Here is a 16922-nt window from a genome sequence, read left to right on the forward strand (position 1 = left end):
GTTAATTTTGTTGCAGCTAATTGATTTGTCTGCTGTCGTCAGGTCTATGTTAAAGATTATTGAAAATGGTAACAATCCGGCACAAAAATCACTGCTACTGAAAATACATCGTTGATGTTGTAGCGATAAGGACAGTCCGAAGGTTTTGGGTGAGTGTTATCGAAGTTGATGGTCCTTTGCCGGATGCAGATCCGGTACGATCCGCTAACAAGCTCCATCCCGCCCGACCATCTCCGGAACGATTTAATATGACCATATGAAACCTCCTAGGCCATCTCTCTCTCCAACCCCCTAGATCCGTTAGGGTCACCAGAGCCTCGGCTGTTAAAGAAACAGTCGCCTCCTACCACAGGCATACCTGCCGCGGGTATATTCTAAGGCCCCTAACCCGTCGGGGGTAAAAACTACACCGTCGCAAATAACTCTGTTCGTAAAAAAATCACGGGTTTTGTCAACTCTATAACGAACTTTCATCGATTCCCTACGAATCAGTGCATGTGTGCTTAAGTATTTCATATGAGTAGTTTTGTTGCTGCTGCTGAGATGATTCTTATTGTAATTGCTGCGATTGTTTTTACAACTATATTAGTTTGCCTTTTGCTTTTGTTGCTGTCGACGACGCGATTTAATCTTTTTCATTTGACTTTGACACTGAATTAAAATTGTTGTGAATTTCCTATGGCGATAATGATGATGTTGTTGACGTTTAGTTTTCTCTTATTTCTGAATCATGTTGTGTGCGCTATTTGTTCTCATATTTTTTGTTTGTTATGGCGGCTATGTTCAATTTTGCTTATGGAGGGTTTTGAGTTGGGTGGGTATTTGCAATCATATTGTTTTATTCTTGATTAGTTTTTGTTTGCATTTTTTTTTATTCTTGACTTTTGTATTTATTATGTGAAATCAAATGGAATGAGCTTTATGGTTGGGATAGATATGGTAGGCGTTAAAGGTACCTTTCATATGAGATTATTTCATGTTATTTTCTCCTACAAATCTACATAAGTAGTTCGTTAGGTAAAGTTCGGTTTTAGACGGCATCTTTGGTCTGATAAACCGCGGTTTCTAGGAAAGCCTCTGTTGTCCAGCGAATCATAGGTCTCTGTTTTTTCAGCTCCAGTAACCATTTAGAGGCTTATTTTTTTGTTACCTTTACATTAAGTTCCTTTCATGTTTGTCCCCTCATTTCCATACGAATTTTTGACCTATGGAAGTCTTTTTCGGTAACTTTCCGTTGAGCTAGACACTTGATACTTAGAACATAGTTCAGATATGGGAAACATTACAATGCAAGTGAAAAAAAACCGCTAGGCGGCGCACGGATCGAGATATACAGAAAATTTATTTTTAAATTGATATTTTGCGATCGACTTTTAACTAACTTCTCGGTGAAACTTGGGCCGTGGGTCAATATTTTATCAAAAAAAATCCGTAAGGTGGCGCATGGATCGAGATATTAGCAAAATTAATTAAAATTTGGGAATCTTTCAATCCATTTTTAACTAACTTCCCGGTGACAATACAATTTATAGAAAAATAAGTTGCGCTAGCTGGCGCGCTAGTCAAGATAACTGCAAATCCTTTAAAAATGGGGGGGGGGGGGGGGGGGGGGGGAATCTTGCGATCGATTTTCGAGTAACTTCCCGATGAGCTAGGTACATGAAAATTGGTCCGTAAGTCAGTCCCCGGTGACAATCCAAAATTTTATCAAAAATATTCCTCTCAGTTTTAAATTGGGAATCTTGCAATCGATTTTTAGCTGAGTGGATTGACCATATGAAAACGCCTAATATTAGCAAAAATCGTTGCTGACTAGTCTCGGATTTCGCTCAAACTTTAAGGGACACTTCTTTAGGGTAACAAAGGAACAAATTGACACACATTTAATTTTTATAACCACTGGTTTCCGACTGGTCGAATTTCAAAGTTTGAAAAACGTCACTTTTAGGCTTACCCTATTATAGCTGTAAAAATGTTTCTATTAGAGATATCCTTACATTCGATATGGCGTTTTAAAGGAAAGAGATCGTAGCTTGTTTAAAAATAAATAATAAATCATATGGCGAGTATCTAGAATTAAAAACCTGGTACTGAAAATACGTAATTTTTATCCTTTTTTTGTCAATTTTAGCTGGCTCCGGCGTCTTCACTGTTTCAAGTAGCCACTCAATTTTTTTCAGAAATTAAGGGTACATATCCTAGAAGAAAATAACTCATCCATCGGCCAAAAAACCCACTCCTTATAGATAAATTATTATCTCGAAAATTCTAAGTTTTCAAAAATCGTGTTTTTCAGGCTCTAAAACGAACGTATTTCTCAAGAGATAAAAATACGAATTTCTCATGGACTCCAGTCCTGACCTTTAGCTTTTAATACCTGAATATTTCGTTTTGTTATTTTCATAGTAAGGGCCCGTGCTGATCGATTTTTTGAGGCTTAATCTCTCTAAGTTTCTTCGTAACACTTCAATAATTTAACTCAAAACTGATTCATTTTTTTTACGAAAATACAGTTATATTTTGCAATTTATATAATGACAATGTCAAAATTATCTGCAGTTGAATATTTTCGTAATTTTAATTGCCGCTGAGATACAGGAACGAAGCTATGGTATTTTCTCGTGTCTTTGATGCTGTTAATGTTTTTAAATCTATCAGTTAAAACATTTTAGCTGCTTCAACGTCCAAACTAGTTACATAAAAAAATGTTATGCCTTGAATTGCGTTCGAACAAAAGTCAAACATTGACTTTAGGGTTAGTATGTGATCTTCTGCAGTTCGCTGCAAGCTGGCTTTCCTTACGGTCCGTTTGATTGTACCTCTTACGCCATCACACGGGCTTTTGCCGTAGAAGTAGCGAAGAAATGCCACCCTGCCTCCAATCCAAAATCCTCGTTGTGATGGCACACATTGACAAAATTTTTTTTTATTTTTGTACTGGGAAGCTGCACCGTCACTGAAGTAATACATTTTTTTAGACTCTGGATAGTTTATTTTAATATGGTCCAAAAATATTTTTTGGAATGAAAAAAAAAGATACAGTATATGGTGGTTTAGATAATCACTAATCACACAGAAAGTTTGTGTCTTAAGTGCGCCGTTTTCTTTAAAATATATCACAAAAGGGTGAAGAGTAGCTTGATTTTTTGTCCAATGAAACGCTTGTACCTCATCTTGTACCATAAACGAAGAAAAGTCAACTAATGTTATGCACTCTGTATTATCATTCAAATTTTCCTTGAGATTCTTTAGGTACTCAGATTGTTTATTTGAAATAAAATGATGAGCCTTTAAAGCTATTAACTGTTCCTTTATACCATCCTTGAATTCCTCAATTGTTTTTACTACAGTTACCAAATTGCAGCGATCAGTAGTTACCCACTGTTTAAAATGTATTTTAGATGAAAGTTCACATTCGTCGCATATGTCAGAATCAATCCTATCAGTGCCTGGACATATTGTAGAACGAGATAACACACAATCTTTACGCGATTCATCACAAACTATTTTTTTAATCAATTCTTTGTATGTTTTATTAGCCTTGCACGCCATCAACATCAACTTCATATTTTGATGGATCACACACTGAATGTTTGCCACTTGCCCCAGCTAATACACAGTTCTGCGGACGCAGTGAAGCAAATGACGAGAATCCCATGTTTAGTAGTGGATGTATTTGTTTAAATTTTTCATATATATCTTTAAAATTTAATAGGATCAAACGTTTTTATTCCTTAGACCTTACATTATTATCGTCACGTACAGTTATACAATCTCTTTGTCCCGGCATTAATATACTTATTTCATCATCTTCATAAAATTGTTTCACTTTTTCCACAGTTTCACTTTTCAACTGATGCCCATTCTCTTTTTTTGGAGGCTTCCCTAATACTCCGCACCTTTCTCTAATTTTTATTTTTAGCATTTTTGATGAGATATTCACTACACCCAAATTCTGTCTTTATTTTTGACACTGTCCACTTCCTTGGTAATAAAGTTAAAATTTGATATTTTTTATCGAACGTTGACGAAGCCTTAAATTTACTTTTCATTTCTTCAATCAACTCAAATAGTCTAAATTGTGACAATCATGGTCACTAGCCTTCACCTTTTCTTCACATCTAACAACGTCAAAAGATGATTGTAACTTGTTTCGTATCTTCCTTGATATTTGAGGCATACTTAATTTTTGAATTGGCGGAATCTTTGATTCCTCGAGAATTGAACATATTTTGTTCAGTGAATTTAGTGCCTCATATGGAGGTTCAAATAACACTTCACAATTAATGTCTTGAAAATGTGCTTTGCTTAAGTTTTCAATGCAGCGTGAGCAAATTGCTCGTCCCGGTATGAAATTCAAATTTTAATTTTTTTCACAAAATGTTATGGTAATTTCTCTAAGTGACTTTTTAATAGGAGTTTTATGGATATTCAATGGATCACAGCATTGTTTTCCAAACAAAAAAAAAATATTTTTTATGATGATAGGTACAGATATTATTAAAACAAACTGTTTGAATTCCTTTCACTTATGTATATCATCTTGACTAATTAATTCCGACGACCGTGAAAATTTTAGTTTATGACAATTTTCTTGCAGCAATAAACCGATTGAGCACTCCATATTATATATAGCAGAAAACACGATTCCGAAAACCACAGAAATGAACGAAAAATACGCGAATTATTCAAAACCGCTGTGTTTGTAATTTTTTTTTTAATTTGACAGTGTTTAGTTAAAACAAAGTATACAAGTTGAGAAATTACTTGATACCAGCACTTTTTTAGTCCTTATTTATTGACAATTACCCTAATGTGCATACATAAATAAGTGGTCACATGTCAAAACATCCTAAGTCGACTTAAAAAATTAGACCAATCGAAATATTAACCTGCGATTTCAAATGACAAAACTGATTCACAACATAACCAGAACCGAAAATTAGTGTCTCTTTATTTAATAGAACTTTATATAAAATGAGTTTTCAAACATAGTTCGTATAAATTAGTTTGCAATAAAATAAAAAATTATTAGATTATGCCTTACACAATCGATCAGCAGAAGCCCTTAGTATGAAAATAACAAAACGAAATGTTGAGGTATTAAAAGCTAAAGGTCAGGACTGGAGTCCATGAGAAATTCGTATTTTTATCTTTTGAGAAACACGTTCGTTTTAGAGCCTAAAAAACACGATTTTTGAAAACTTACAAATTTCGAGATAATAATTTATCTTTAAGGAGTGGGTTTTTTTGGCCGATGGATGAGTTATTTTCTTCTAGGATATGTATCCTTAATTTTTGAAAAAATTTGAGTGGCTACTTGAAACAGTGAAGGCGCCAGAGCCAGCTAAAATTGACAAATAAAGGATAAAAATTACGTATTTTCAGTACCAGGTTTTTAATTCTAGATACTCGTCATATGATTTATTAGTTATTTTTAAACAAACTACTATCTTTTACCTTTAAAACGCCATATCGAATGTAAGGATATATCTAATAGATACATTTGTACAGCTATAATAGCGTAAGCCTAAAAATTACGTTTTTCAAACTTTGAAATTCGACCAGTCCGAAACCAGTGGTTATAAAAATTAAATGTGTGCCAATTTGATCCTTTACGACCCCAGAGAAGTGTCCCTCAAAGTTTAAGCGAAATCCGAGACTAGCCAAATTTTTGAATTAAACGTTTTCAAATGGATTGACTCAGCGAACTCCCTGGATTTCTAGATACTTGGAACCTGAAATATAGTTTAAAACTCGGTAACAGTGCAATGTTTGATCAAAAAATTTGAGCTACGTAGCGCACGTTCTTGCATACTTTTAGGCGTACGCGACACTTACCACGATTCTTTTATGCGAATTTCACCACGATTTTCAGCTGTGCAAATTAAGTAGCTGACAAACGAGGTGGAATTCTCTTGTTATGATACGAGGTGGAATTCCGTTGTTTTCGCCAGTGTTGTCAGCGAAAATTCCACTAATTCTCTTAAATCTTGCTATTTTGAACAAATAAATAGAGATAAGAATTTTCACTTAGGAATTACTTGAATTAGTAATCAAAGTTGCAATTGCCTTTTTGTAGGCAGTACTAAAAAATTTTAAATAAAAAGATGATAAAAAAATTTTAAGGACTACCTTTATATAAATAAATGGACCAATAAATATAATGCAATTTTTCCTTTAGTACACAGTCTTATTGATTTTTGACTAAAAACTTTAACAATAGCTCTTGTAAAAGAATTTTGGTATTTGCAATTATAATGGTAGAGCGCATGTTTAAATTTTAAATAATCAATAAGTTAAGCCCAAGTGTACGTGGTTTGCCTTAATTTGAAAGTTTGCGTTCCACCTCTATAGTTTTAAATCCCAAAATTCTTTTACAAGAGCTATTGTTAAAGTTTTTAGTCAAAATTCAACAAGACTATGTATTAAAGGAAAAATTGCCTTCTATTTTTTGGTACATTTATATAAACGTAGTCCTTAAATTTTTTTTATCATCATTTTATTTAGGATTATTTCAGCCTTGAGTGGTCCAATGGTCCAGTATAAAAATACCAGTTTAAGCTGGGCTTAGCTTCCTGAATCGCTTCTCTGGGGCTTTAGTTTGTTTTATAAAAAAAACTACATCGCATGGAGTTTACCAAAAAAATAGATCGAAAGATGATTTGAATTACTTTAGAGAGAGTTTGGAAAAAATGGCACTGAAGATAGCACAACGCCGTAAACGGGTTGTCTTCAAACCGAATTTCACAAGGGATGAAGGAAAATTGTTCCATCAGATTTGGTACGGATGACTGGAACCGATCATTATATATTTTGTTAAATTTGGCTACGAAACAAACCGGTTTCGTTGTTTTGCATCCTCAGTGCATGAGGGATAGCTTCGCAGTGGCCTATGTCCCAATGGACTGGAAAAGAGCGAGAGCGCTACTTATACATCAGATGGCTAAAACGGACTACTCCATTCCGCAGTCCTTCAGGCTAAGAAGCTTGAGATGTTTCTCTCTTAAATCAGTGGAGAATATTATAGACCACAAGATTAGAAAACAGACCGCCACATTTAGGTCAGCATGCATATAGGACAGGCAGGCGAATGTAGAGAGGTGGTGCCATGCGCCTTTTTGGACATAGAAGTCCACTCATCCAACTTCCCAGGATGATACCAGGAAGATGATTCGATTTGAAAAGAGTTTCAGAACAGAGCTGGGAAATAGTGGTTCGTGGGACACAGAAACGCTTCACCAGGATCAAACTTTCATATTGTAACGAATTTAGCGAAACTCCGCTTATTTAAAACTTTCTGCAAACGTTCGAATCGCTAAATTGTCGAATAAATAACTCCAATATTCAGTAATGCAAAATGGTTTTTTTTTAGACTACTTTAAGGTACTTCACAATAACACTTCTACTTCGCAACTGATCGCGTGTTTAAATCAAACTGATTACGGACTACTCAGCTTGCGCTCTTTTATACTCTCTGTTGCTTCATCCGCATACTTCTACTACAGTCTAGACGTTTCGCTTGCTAGAACTGCTGTACATATCTCCTACTTAGCTATATACACATATACATATTTGTAGTTTATGCGTTTCTCTTAATCATATGCGTGTATATGTGTAGCAACTCTTCAGCTGATGACTACAAGTGTAAATGATGATTGATGTGTTTATGTACACAGTGTGGCTCGCTTCATGATTTTGTGTTGGGAGTTTATTACTAGTGATGGTAATATTCGTCACAATATTGAACACCGATGGCTCGAAGAAACCAAATGTCATCTTCGGCCCCAGATCTAAAATGTCCATACCACTCGGAAAATGTCCAGCATTTTTCAGGACGAGGTTACCGCGATAAACCGGTGTGCAGACATCAACCTGCAACGAGCCTATTAAAATTAGAGAATCGTTATCCTCAACAACAACTCGGACTGGACGAGGTGCTGTGAAGAAAGTTCGGGCACAACAGACCTAAAGGCCGCAGTGCATAGCCCCACAACAATCTTTCCATCTGTTTATCCTCAGTGCAAATTTTCGTTCTCCGGGACTGTCCAGGTTTTGGGCATGACAGTCGATCTCTGAACTATCTGACACCATAGAAATGAAGCGGTCTGACTATCGCAGCGTCGATGCGCTGCCCTGCATGTATCCTAAAGCCCCATCTCTTATATAAGCAGGCATACGACCAAGCCTATTCTAGTTTAGTAGGGGCAGTGTGCGGGCCTATAATGCCGAAGATAGATACATAGATAATTAATAGAGGATCGCACTGCGACCATTGGTCTACGGAACTATATTCAAAAAGAATTTCAAAAACCCCTGGTCAACGGGATGGAGAGGCTTCGAGTGTATTTCTGCTACAAAAAGCTTTTCAGGAAAAAATCATCTGCCTTAACAGATGCCAAGGTAGTCTGACTCTTATGGAAACCTACTGGGTTTTCTAATTTATGCAATAATTTGGAAAAAATTTAATCAACGTGACATCAGGACGGACAAGGCGACTTTTCGATTATACTTTGTAAATCTCTTGAAAGCCTTTTCTCCAGGGAGTGGGAACGCGCACTCCTACGATGGTTGAACTGTTACAAACGCATTCAGTCACGTCATGCCTAGAGTCTCATCAAACCTTACTTCACCGTTTGGCAAGTTTAGCCAAAGATCAGGGTCTAATTCAGATTCCCTCTTGTATTAAAATAAAAGTAAAGATAACACTGAGGTTATAATTAATTACTTTCTGACCAATCGTTTTTCAATTGCAAATAAAAATATTTATTTCAATTTCTCCACCTAATGTTTCGCTAGACTTCCTAGCATCTTCAGAGGTGATATAATATATTTATTATTTAACTATTAAAACTAAAAACATTAGTACCAGTAGCGTAGATGCGCTGCCCTGCATGTACAGTATGACAATGATACCAGTATTAAATGGTACTAATCTTTTTAGTTTTAATAGTTAAATAATAAAAATATTATATCACCTCTGAAGATGCTAGGAAGTCTAGCGAAACGTTAGGTTGAGAAATTGAAATAAATATTTTTATTTGCAATTGAAAAACGATTGTTCAAAAAAGCCTATTACCAACAAAAATAAATTGACCGGAAAAATCATAAAATTAATTACTTTCACTTTTATCTTTCAGATACTATTCCAATTAACGAAAAAGCAGATGTGTAGAAGCTTTGATACATTCTAATTGATGATTGCCACGATCAAATCAATGAGAACAACGGCGCTTAGCGAAAAATTTAAAAGCATTGTTAAACAAAAAATTACAAAAGTATCTGCAGTATTTGAGATTTAGTCAACTGGGTGCCCGGAGTAGGTGCCGGGCAGTGCCGGCAATGTTGGAACGTCGACCCTTATGGGGATTATTAATACTGCTAAATGTATGCGTAGTAATATGGCGTATGCAAGAACCAGCCATGCTCAAAGTCGAATATGTCGACACCGCAAACACGGACAGCAATACAAATACGCAACAGCAACGAGCAGCGGCGGACGAAAGCAAGTCAACACAGAACACGAGAGAACGTTTAAAAAAAGAGCTACCACGACAACAACAGTTGAAAGGATGGCTAAAAACTATAGGAGAGCGTCATGCCATAGCACAACAGCTTTATGCGGGGAAACATTTGCTAGCAGAAAGCGCTGAAGCAAATGAAATTGCTGTCAAAGTAACGCGTAATGCGGATGATAGTCTGATGCACACAAGTAGCTACTACGGCAGCAGTAGACGTAGCAATAGCGGTAGCTTTACAAGCACTAGTCGTAGCAAACATAATAGTAAAATCTCACACAGAGCAAGCACAATGAAGAGTACACCCGCCTTACCGCTAGTAACTGCGGCTACGCTGCGTAACACTGCAGATTTACGCGCTACAACAACAACAACTACGCCGAGTACGACGACGGCGAACGAATTGTATTCAAAATTTCCACCGCATGACCAACAACAATTAATTGATTTGCACGACTTTACGTACCTTATAAGCCAACCTGGCTGCAGTAGAGACATCCAAGCGCTAATCTTAGTGCATTCGGCGCCAGCAAATGAGGAGAAGCGACGTATAATACGTGACACCTGGGGCAATACCGATGCACTGCCGCAAATAAATGGCGTAATGCCATTGCGTATTATATTTCTAATGGGCACTGTTGAGACGGAGGCGCAACAATTGGATATTGAACGTGAAAATTTCGAAAATGCTGATATAATACAAGGATCATTTGTGGATAGCTATCGAAATATGACCTATAAACATGTTATGGCATTGAAATGGTTTTTATATAATTGTGCGCATGCGCAAATTTTGTTAAAAGTCGATGATGACGTTTATGTGAACACGCCACAATTACTAATTTACATGCAGCGTGCGTTATGGAGTGAAGAAATAACTAATAAAGCTGATGCTAAACATACCGCCGATGATAGTGATGGCGTTAATACGCTGGGAAATAGTAGTAGATTTAGTAGTAGTAATGTACTAAATAATGAGGCCTCCGATCTTAATGCTGGGCATGTTGTACAAACTCTGAATGCGTCAAGCGCGCCGCCGCCATTCATAGCTGCTCACTTGCTCTTTCGTCGTCCACATAATTTACTCTTTTGTAAAACCACTATCAATGCTCAAGTTAAACGTTCCTTTCGTTCGAAATGGCGTGTCACTAAACGCGAACATGCCGCTAAATACTATCCGCCATATTGTCCTGGATTTGCTATCATTTATTCACCAGATGTTGTGTTGCGTTTATACCAAGCGGCACAGTTGAGTAAATACTTTTGGATCGATGACGTGCATATTACGGGTATATTAGCGCAAAATTTAAATATCTCCATACAAAATGCTCAACGTGATATATTGTACGAAGATGATTGTGACGATTTGCTCAAAGGTGTGATGAATAGTGAAGATGCGGAATTTTTATATGCTTGGCATTTGATACAACCTGAACAAACACTGAAGTTGTGGGAGATGTATTTGGAAAAAGCGAATAGACATTTATCGACGTTGCATTCCGCCAAGAAGACATCAACATACGATTCGACTGAATTCAATAAATTTAAGAGTTACAGATAGTAAATTAAAAAAACAAAAACTTACTTTGATATTTAAGTAATTTAGACGCACACTACACATACACCCAAATGTATTTAAAAAAAGAAAAAAACAAGAGAAAAATGTACATACCCATAATATTCATATATAGATCAAAATAATAAGTAGTTTTACGTACATACCGCAACTGGGTGTACTACATTGAAAATTAATGCATTACGAAGCGCGGAAAATACAGAAAATTTATTTACATAATACTTTCTTGCTTCTTAAAAAATAATGATACATTGCAAATTCTAACGGATAATGCACTTTGGTTTGCATTACCTAGAAAATTTTGATGCCTATTGAAATTTCAATATCAGTAAAAGTGAAAGATTACTGGTATAGCTTGTTGTTGTAACGATGAAGACACTCGCAGTACTTGTTTTTTACTGTCAATGCAAACAGATAAGCATTAACAGTTAATTTGTTTCACATACCGAAAAAAGGTTAAGCTAAATGTTTTGTGAAAAATAAAATTTTAGCGATAAAGAGATTTTAGTGAACCTCAAAACTTTACTGGTAATGCAATTAAATTTAATCATCAAAAAAAAAAAAAAAACATTTGCAGCAAAAAACCAAATTTTTTCTTGCTTTCTTTGACGACAGCAAAGCAAAATCATTGTATGCAGTACTTTTTTTGTTTACTGTTAATGCAAACTGATTAGCATTACTAGTTAATATTTAGCGCCTACTGAAATACTTTTTGTTACAACAAATTTTGCTGCTGTACAAATATCAGTAGGTACAAAAAGTGTATTCGTAACGTAAATAAAATTGCGTTATCGGTCAAAATTTAAAGTAAGAAAGCAATCTCGCTTGCATTACCAAACAAACTTTGTTTCTTACTGAAATTGCATTACTAAAATTAATTTTAACTAGCGCTTTTTTCTGCTGGTAACTCAAATAAACTTACATTGTTAGTGAAAATAAGTGGGAAATGATTAAACAACGCAAATCAGTAAGAAGTACTTTTTTTTTACTGGTAATGTAAACTCATTAGCATTACCACTCAATATTTAGCGCATACTGTAAGGAATTTGAAAAAAACCAAATCTCTCTTTTAATATCAGTAAGTATGAAAATTGTTTTAGTAATGTAAACGGAACTGCATTACCGTTCAAAAAAAATTTTTATATTTTACCAAATAAATTTTTTAATTTATTGAAATTGCATTACTAAAATTAGTTTTGACTACTAATAATGCAAATAAAACTACATTATTAACAAAAATAATAGCTTATAATTAAACGATGCAAATCAAGTTGCATTATTTGTATGTACATATACAGGTCCTGAAAATAAAATTTCAGTATTAGGTAATGCAAAGTGCCCATCTATGATAACTACTTACATACATATAAATGCATTGTACATATGTATGCGCCATATAGTGTTATTAAGTAAAATAACAATTTTAATATTTTTTTCTAAATATTTTGTATAGCTATGTGGAATGTTTTTAATTTAAATGTTTAACAAAAAAAAAAAAACATCAAGAATAAAGTAAAAACACGAATGCAAATAAAGAAATTACCACAAAACGTTTGAATATATTTCACATAAAACATTAATTAAAAGAGGAAGAAAATGTGTATAAAAAGTAAATATATTGACTTGTATTAAAATGAATCAAATAATCATTGTGCACAAATTTTTATATCTCCACAAAAAACAAATTTTTTCAATTGATTGTCAGTCAAAATTGTGAATTTTACAATAATTTTTTTTTAAATATTTTTAATTTTTTTGTGTTAAATTCATTACATATTATATTTCTAAACCAAAATAAGGTTATTTCAATCAATATAGAATAACAAAAACCGCGGGTTCGAATCGAGCTCAAGGCCTAACAATAATTTTTTATCATTATTATTGTTATGATAAATTTTTTCTTAATTGAAAAAATTTTTAAATTAGAATAGAAGAAAGAAAAAATTTAGACAACTGCCAAAGCTCGTTGTATAGATCCATTTCGGGAACTGCTAAATTCCTTCATCGGCAACGTTTAGGCGCCGCTGCTATAACCATTCAGCCATCACAGCGGTTTTTTGTTTGTCTTCATTAATCCTACTTCTATTCTGGTTCGTGCCAATTGATATTCACAACACTGCGACATCTGTTGCAGAATGGATGTGAAAATTGGACTTATTTGATGGCAATGCTGCCATAGTGTCATATTTTATTGACACTTTTTTCCCCGTGCTCTGGGATGTATTAACAATTTTTGTTGTTATATCGGCCTACTGAATTTAAGATCGCGGGTTCGAATCGAGCTCAAGGCCTAACAATAATTTTTTATCATTATTATTGTTATGATAAATTTTTTCTTAATTGAAAAAATTTTTAAATTAGAATAGAAGAAAGAAAAAATTTAGACAACTGCCAAAGCTCGTTGTATAGATCCATTTCGGGAACTGGCCGATGAAGGAATTTAGCAGTTCCCGAAATGGATCTATACAACGAGCTTTGGCAGTTGTCTAAATTTTTTCTTTCTTCTATTCTAATTTAAAAATTTTTTCAATTAAGAAAAAATTTATCATAACAATAATAATAATAAAAAATTATTGTTAGGCCTTGAGCTCGATTCTAACCCGCGATCTTAAATTCAGTAGGCCGATATAACAACAAAAATTGTGAATAACAAAAACTTTAATAACAAGCAATTTTGTTATAAAAAATAAAAAAAAATTTTACGAAAGTAGAAAATTTCTATTATATGTTGATTGGACCAAATTCTTTATGAAATTGTTTGCTGGGTTGGAGCTATTTCGGTCGATATGTGTAAAGAAAAAACCAAGAGTTTTTACTTTTTCGGATTTTCGACGCATCCGCGTCATCTTCAGGAAGTCTATTTTATTTTCAAACAAACAACATGAAAAATACAAAACGAGTCATTATTTTCAATAAACATTACAAATTCAACATTAAAACAATAACTCACAATAATTTAATTAGTTTGTACAATTTCAAAAAAAAAAAAAAAAATAAGTTAAAAATAAAAACAGAAAGATTGTTCTGTATATGAGGGCTATTACCAAAAAAAAAAAAAAAACTTTTCCAACAAATATTTGAAGGTTTTTAAAAATTTCTTTTTTTACAAGCATCTAAGTAACAAATTTTTTGACAAAAAATTTCATAAAAGTTTTTATTAGTGCATAGAAAATTTTCAAGAAATTATTTAAATTTTTTTTATTTGGTTTTAGTGTTTTACTTCTAAGTCGCTATTTACACCCGAATATTTTTGTTTCTGAAACTCGATACTTGAAGAAGAGGCGGAGACGAGGAAAGCGGACGGGCACCAAGTTTCTTGTTCTTGCGACTTTCTTTGTTGTCTCTTTTTCCTATTGTCAAATTCTCGTTTTTGTTGTTTTTTTTTTCCTTTTTATTGCCAATTTTTTGTGAATTTCGAACACACTTATAATTTAAATTGATTTTCCTAATATTTTGCAATAATATTTCAAATTTTCAACAAATAAAACAAATTTGTATAAATAATTGAAATAAAATGTCAAATTGTTGTTTAGAAAGAGTTTCAGTGTGTAAATATGATTAGCAACTCCAAAAGAGAAGTTGCCGATAGTCACAAACAAATCCTTTTGTGTGTAAACTTCGACTAAACGATTTTATTAAATTTGCCATATAAAATACTTGTTTTCAACCTATTTTGCCAGTTTTTTTCATCAAAATTAATTTACACAAAAAAAAAAAAAACAAAATGAAACAATTCAAAAAATAACGGCCGAAGCAGCTATCTATGCAACAGAAAAGGGTTCAAAACATAATTTTTTAAATTTTTTACACATTATTTAAAAAAAATATATTTTTGTTTTGAGAAAATATTCAGAACAATTTCAATTATTTTCAGACAATATTCAAAACACATCTTAAAGTAATTAAAATTTTTCTTAAAAAATATTTAAAGAAAACTGCTATTTATTTTTAATTATGTTTGTTTCGAATATTTTGTCTGACAGTCGCTGAATATACTCAAATAAACAATAGCTACATATAGTGCAAGTGTTTAACATTAAAAAAATGTATACACATATACATATATGTATATGTATATGAGGCATTCCATATTAAAAGATAGGTCAACCTCTCCGATTTTCTTCAAATTCGGAAGACATGTAGTATTTGACGTCTAGAATAGTGTGTGAAAATATTTTTTTAAAATTTTGAATATTTTGGATTTTATTGACAGTTGAAAATTTTTGAAAGCTTTTCTTAAGAATATCTTTTGAACTATTAATTTCAGAAAAAAATCTTTTATTACAAAAAGTCTTTAAAATTATTGAAGTTTATAAAAAAAATTGTATGTTCTCAAAATTTTGAAAAATAATATGATTGAAAAATAAAATAAATTTTTTTTTTTAGTGTAAAGTAATGAAGGATAGCACCGGTTCTCTTTAAAAAAATCTGAAAGAAACTTGAATATGTTCTTAACCTACCCTTCAAATTTAAAAGAATGGTTTTTTTTGTTTTCGAGAAAAAAAAATTTGAAAATTTGATGTTGAATAAATCGTATGATTTTTACGCACAGTAAGTTTGTCATACAAAAATTTTTACACTATATTGTTAACAGATGTTTTCTACTTATATATTTACCTTCTTATTCATAGAAAATAAAAAAGATTGGTCAAACCTATTTTATTTTCTATGAATAAGGCCGTTAATTAAAATATAATGAGAAGTCGGGGTAATTCTGTCAAAATTACGATACACACGCGTTTAAAATTCTCCGCAGTTTGACAAACATCACTAATCATAACTAATGTAAATAAAAAAATGAACAAATCAGCTGTTTAATAACGCCATCTGTAATGAATTCCACTTATTAATAACGGGAACATGCACTTCAGTTATTTTTTATTTATTCTATCGCTGTAGTCATTGATTTTGTGAACTTCTTTTATTTATTACCATATGAAAATTGTTTGCATTTCATAGTCATTTGCTATTTGATTCATACAAGAAAAGGTTCTTATCCAAAGCTGTTCGCTGTATTTCTTACAAACTATCGTACATATATACATATTCTGATTCCCAAAAATGCCAAATAAAAAATTTAGTTGTAATCCATTTGATTTGCCTAATCACAACTGGGTTAAAAAAAATGTAGGTAAATCCACGCCAGAACTATAAAAAAAATCTACCCATTTTGGGGGAATATGTCTGCTTTTGCTACAGGATTAAAATTCTAAAAGATGCTGTACTATCTAAAGAGGTTAGCAATAGTATTATTAAAAGTCCATTGAATGAAACAAAATTTTCCAATGTAAGAACAGGTTCCGAAGTAAATCCATCACCAAATATAAGTTCTGATGAAGATAGTGAAGTGTATACAGGAGGAGATGACGGCTTGGAAATGCTTTTATCTGTAAAGAAAAAGTTTCAAACCATTTCGAATTATTCAGAAAAGATTTTTTGGTTGAGAATTTCGCCACCAAGTTGGACAGCATACAAACTCCAAAAAGAATTTAATACACTTATAAGTTAGCTTCTCATGCGAAAAAAACCCAAAATATGTTGGGATTTGGTTCCCACCCAACTCAAAAAATATCAGGAAGGAAGATTTCCGAAAATGATATTTCCGTAGTACAAAATTTTTATAGGTCAGATGATATTAGTCGACTTATGCCTGGGCAGAATGATTGCGTATCTGTAAGACAAACGGATGGAAAAAAGTAAAAAAATTCAGAAACGATTGGTCTTGTGCAATCTGAAAGAAGCTTATGTCGAATTTAAAAATATGTATCCTGATTTAAAAGTTGGATTCAGTAAATTTGCCGAACTACGTCCTAGGGAATGTATTTTGG

General features: G+C 33.1%; 1 protein-coding gene across 1 annotated transcript in view; it reads left to right on the top strand.

Annotated features, from left to right (window-relative positions):
- LOC137253264 (beta-1,3-galactosyltransferase 2-like) overlaps positions 1–11662 on the top strand; it is an 84071-nt gene extending 72409 nt beyond the window's left edge. Inside the window, exon 2 of the mRNA XM_067789868.1 lies at positions 9141–11662. Within this exon, the coding sequence (XP_067645969.1) occupies positions 9343–11079 (1737 nt within the window). The 5' untranslated portion in view covers positions 9141–9342 and the 3' untranslated portion in view covers positions 11080–11662. The remainder of the gene's footprint in view (positions 1–9140) is intronic.
- Positions 11663–16922: the final 5260 nt, after the last annotated feature.

The sequence above is a fragment of the Eurosta solidaginis genome, chromosome 5, assembly GCF_040869045.1.
Source record: "Eurosta solidaginis isolate ZX-2024a chromosome 5, ASM4086904v1, whole genome shotgun sequence".
NCBI lineage: Eukaryota > Metazoa > Arthropoda > Insecta > Diptera > Tephritidae > Eurosta > Eurosta solidaginis.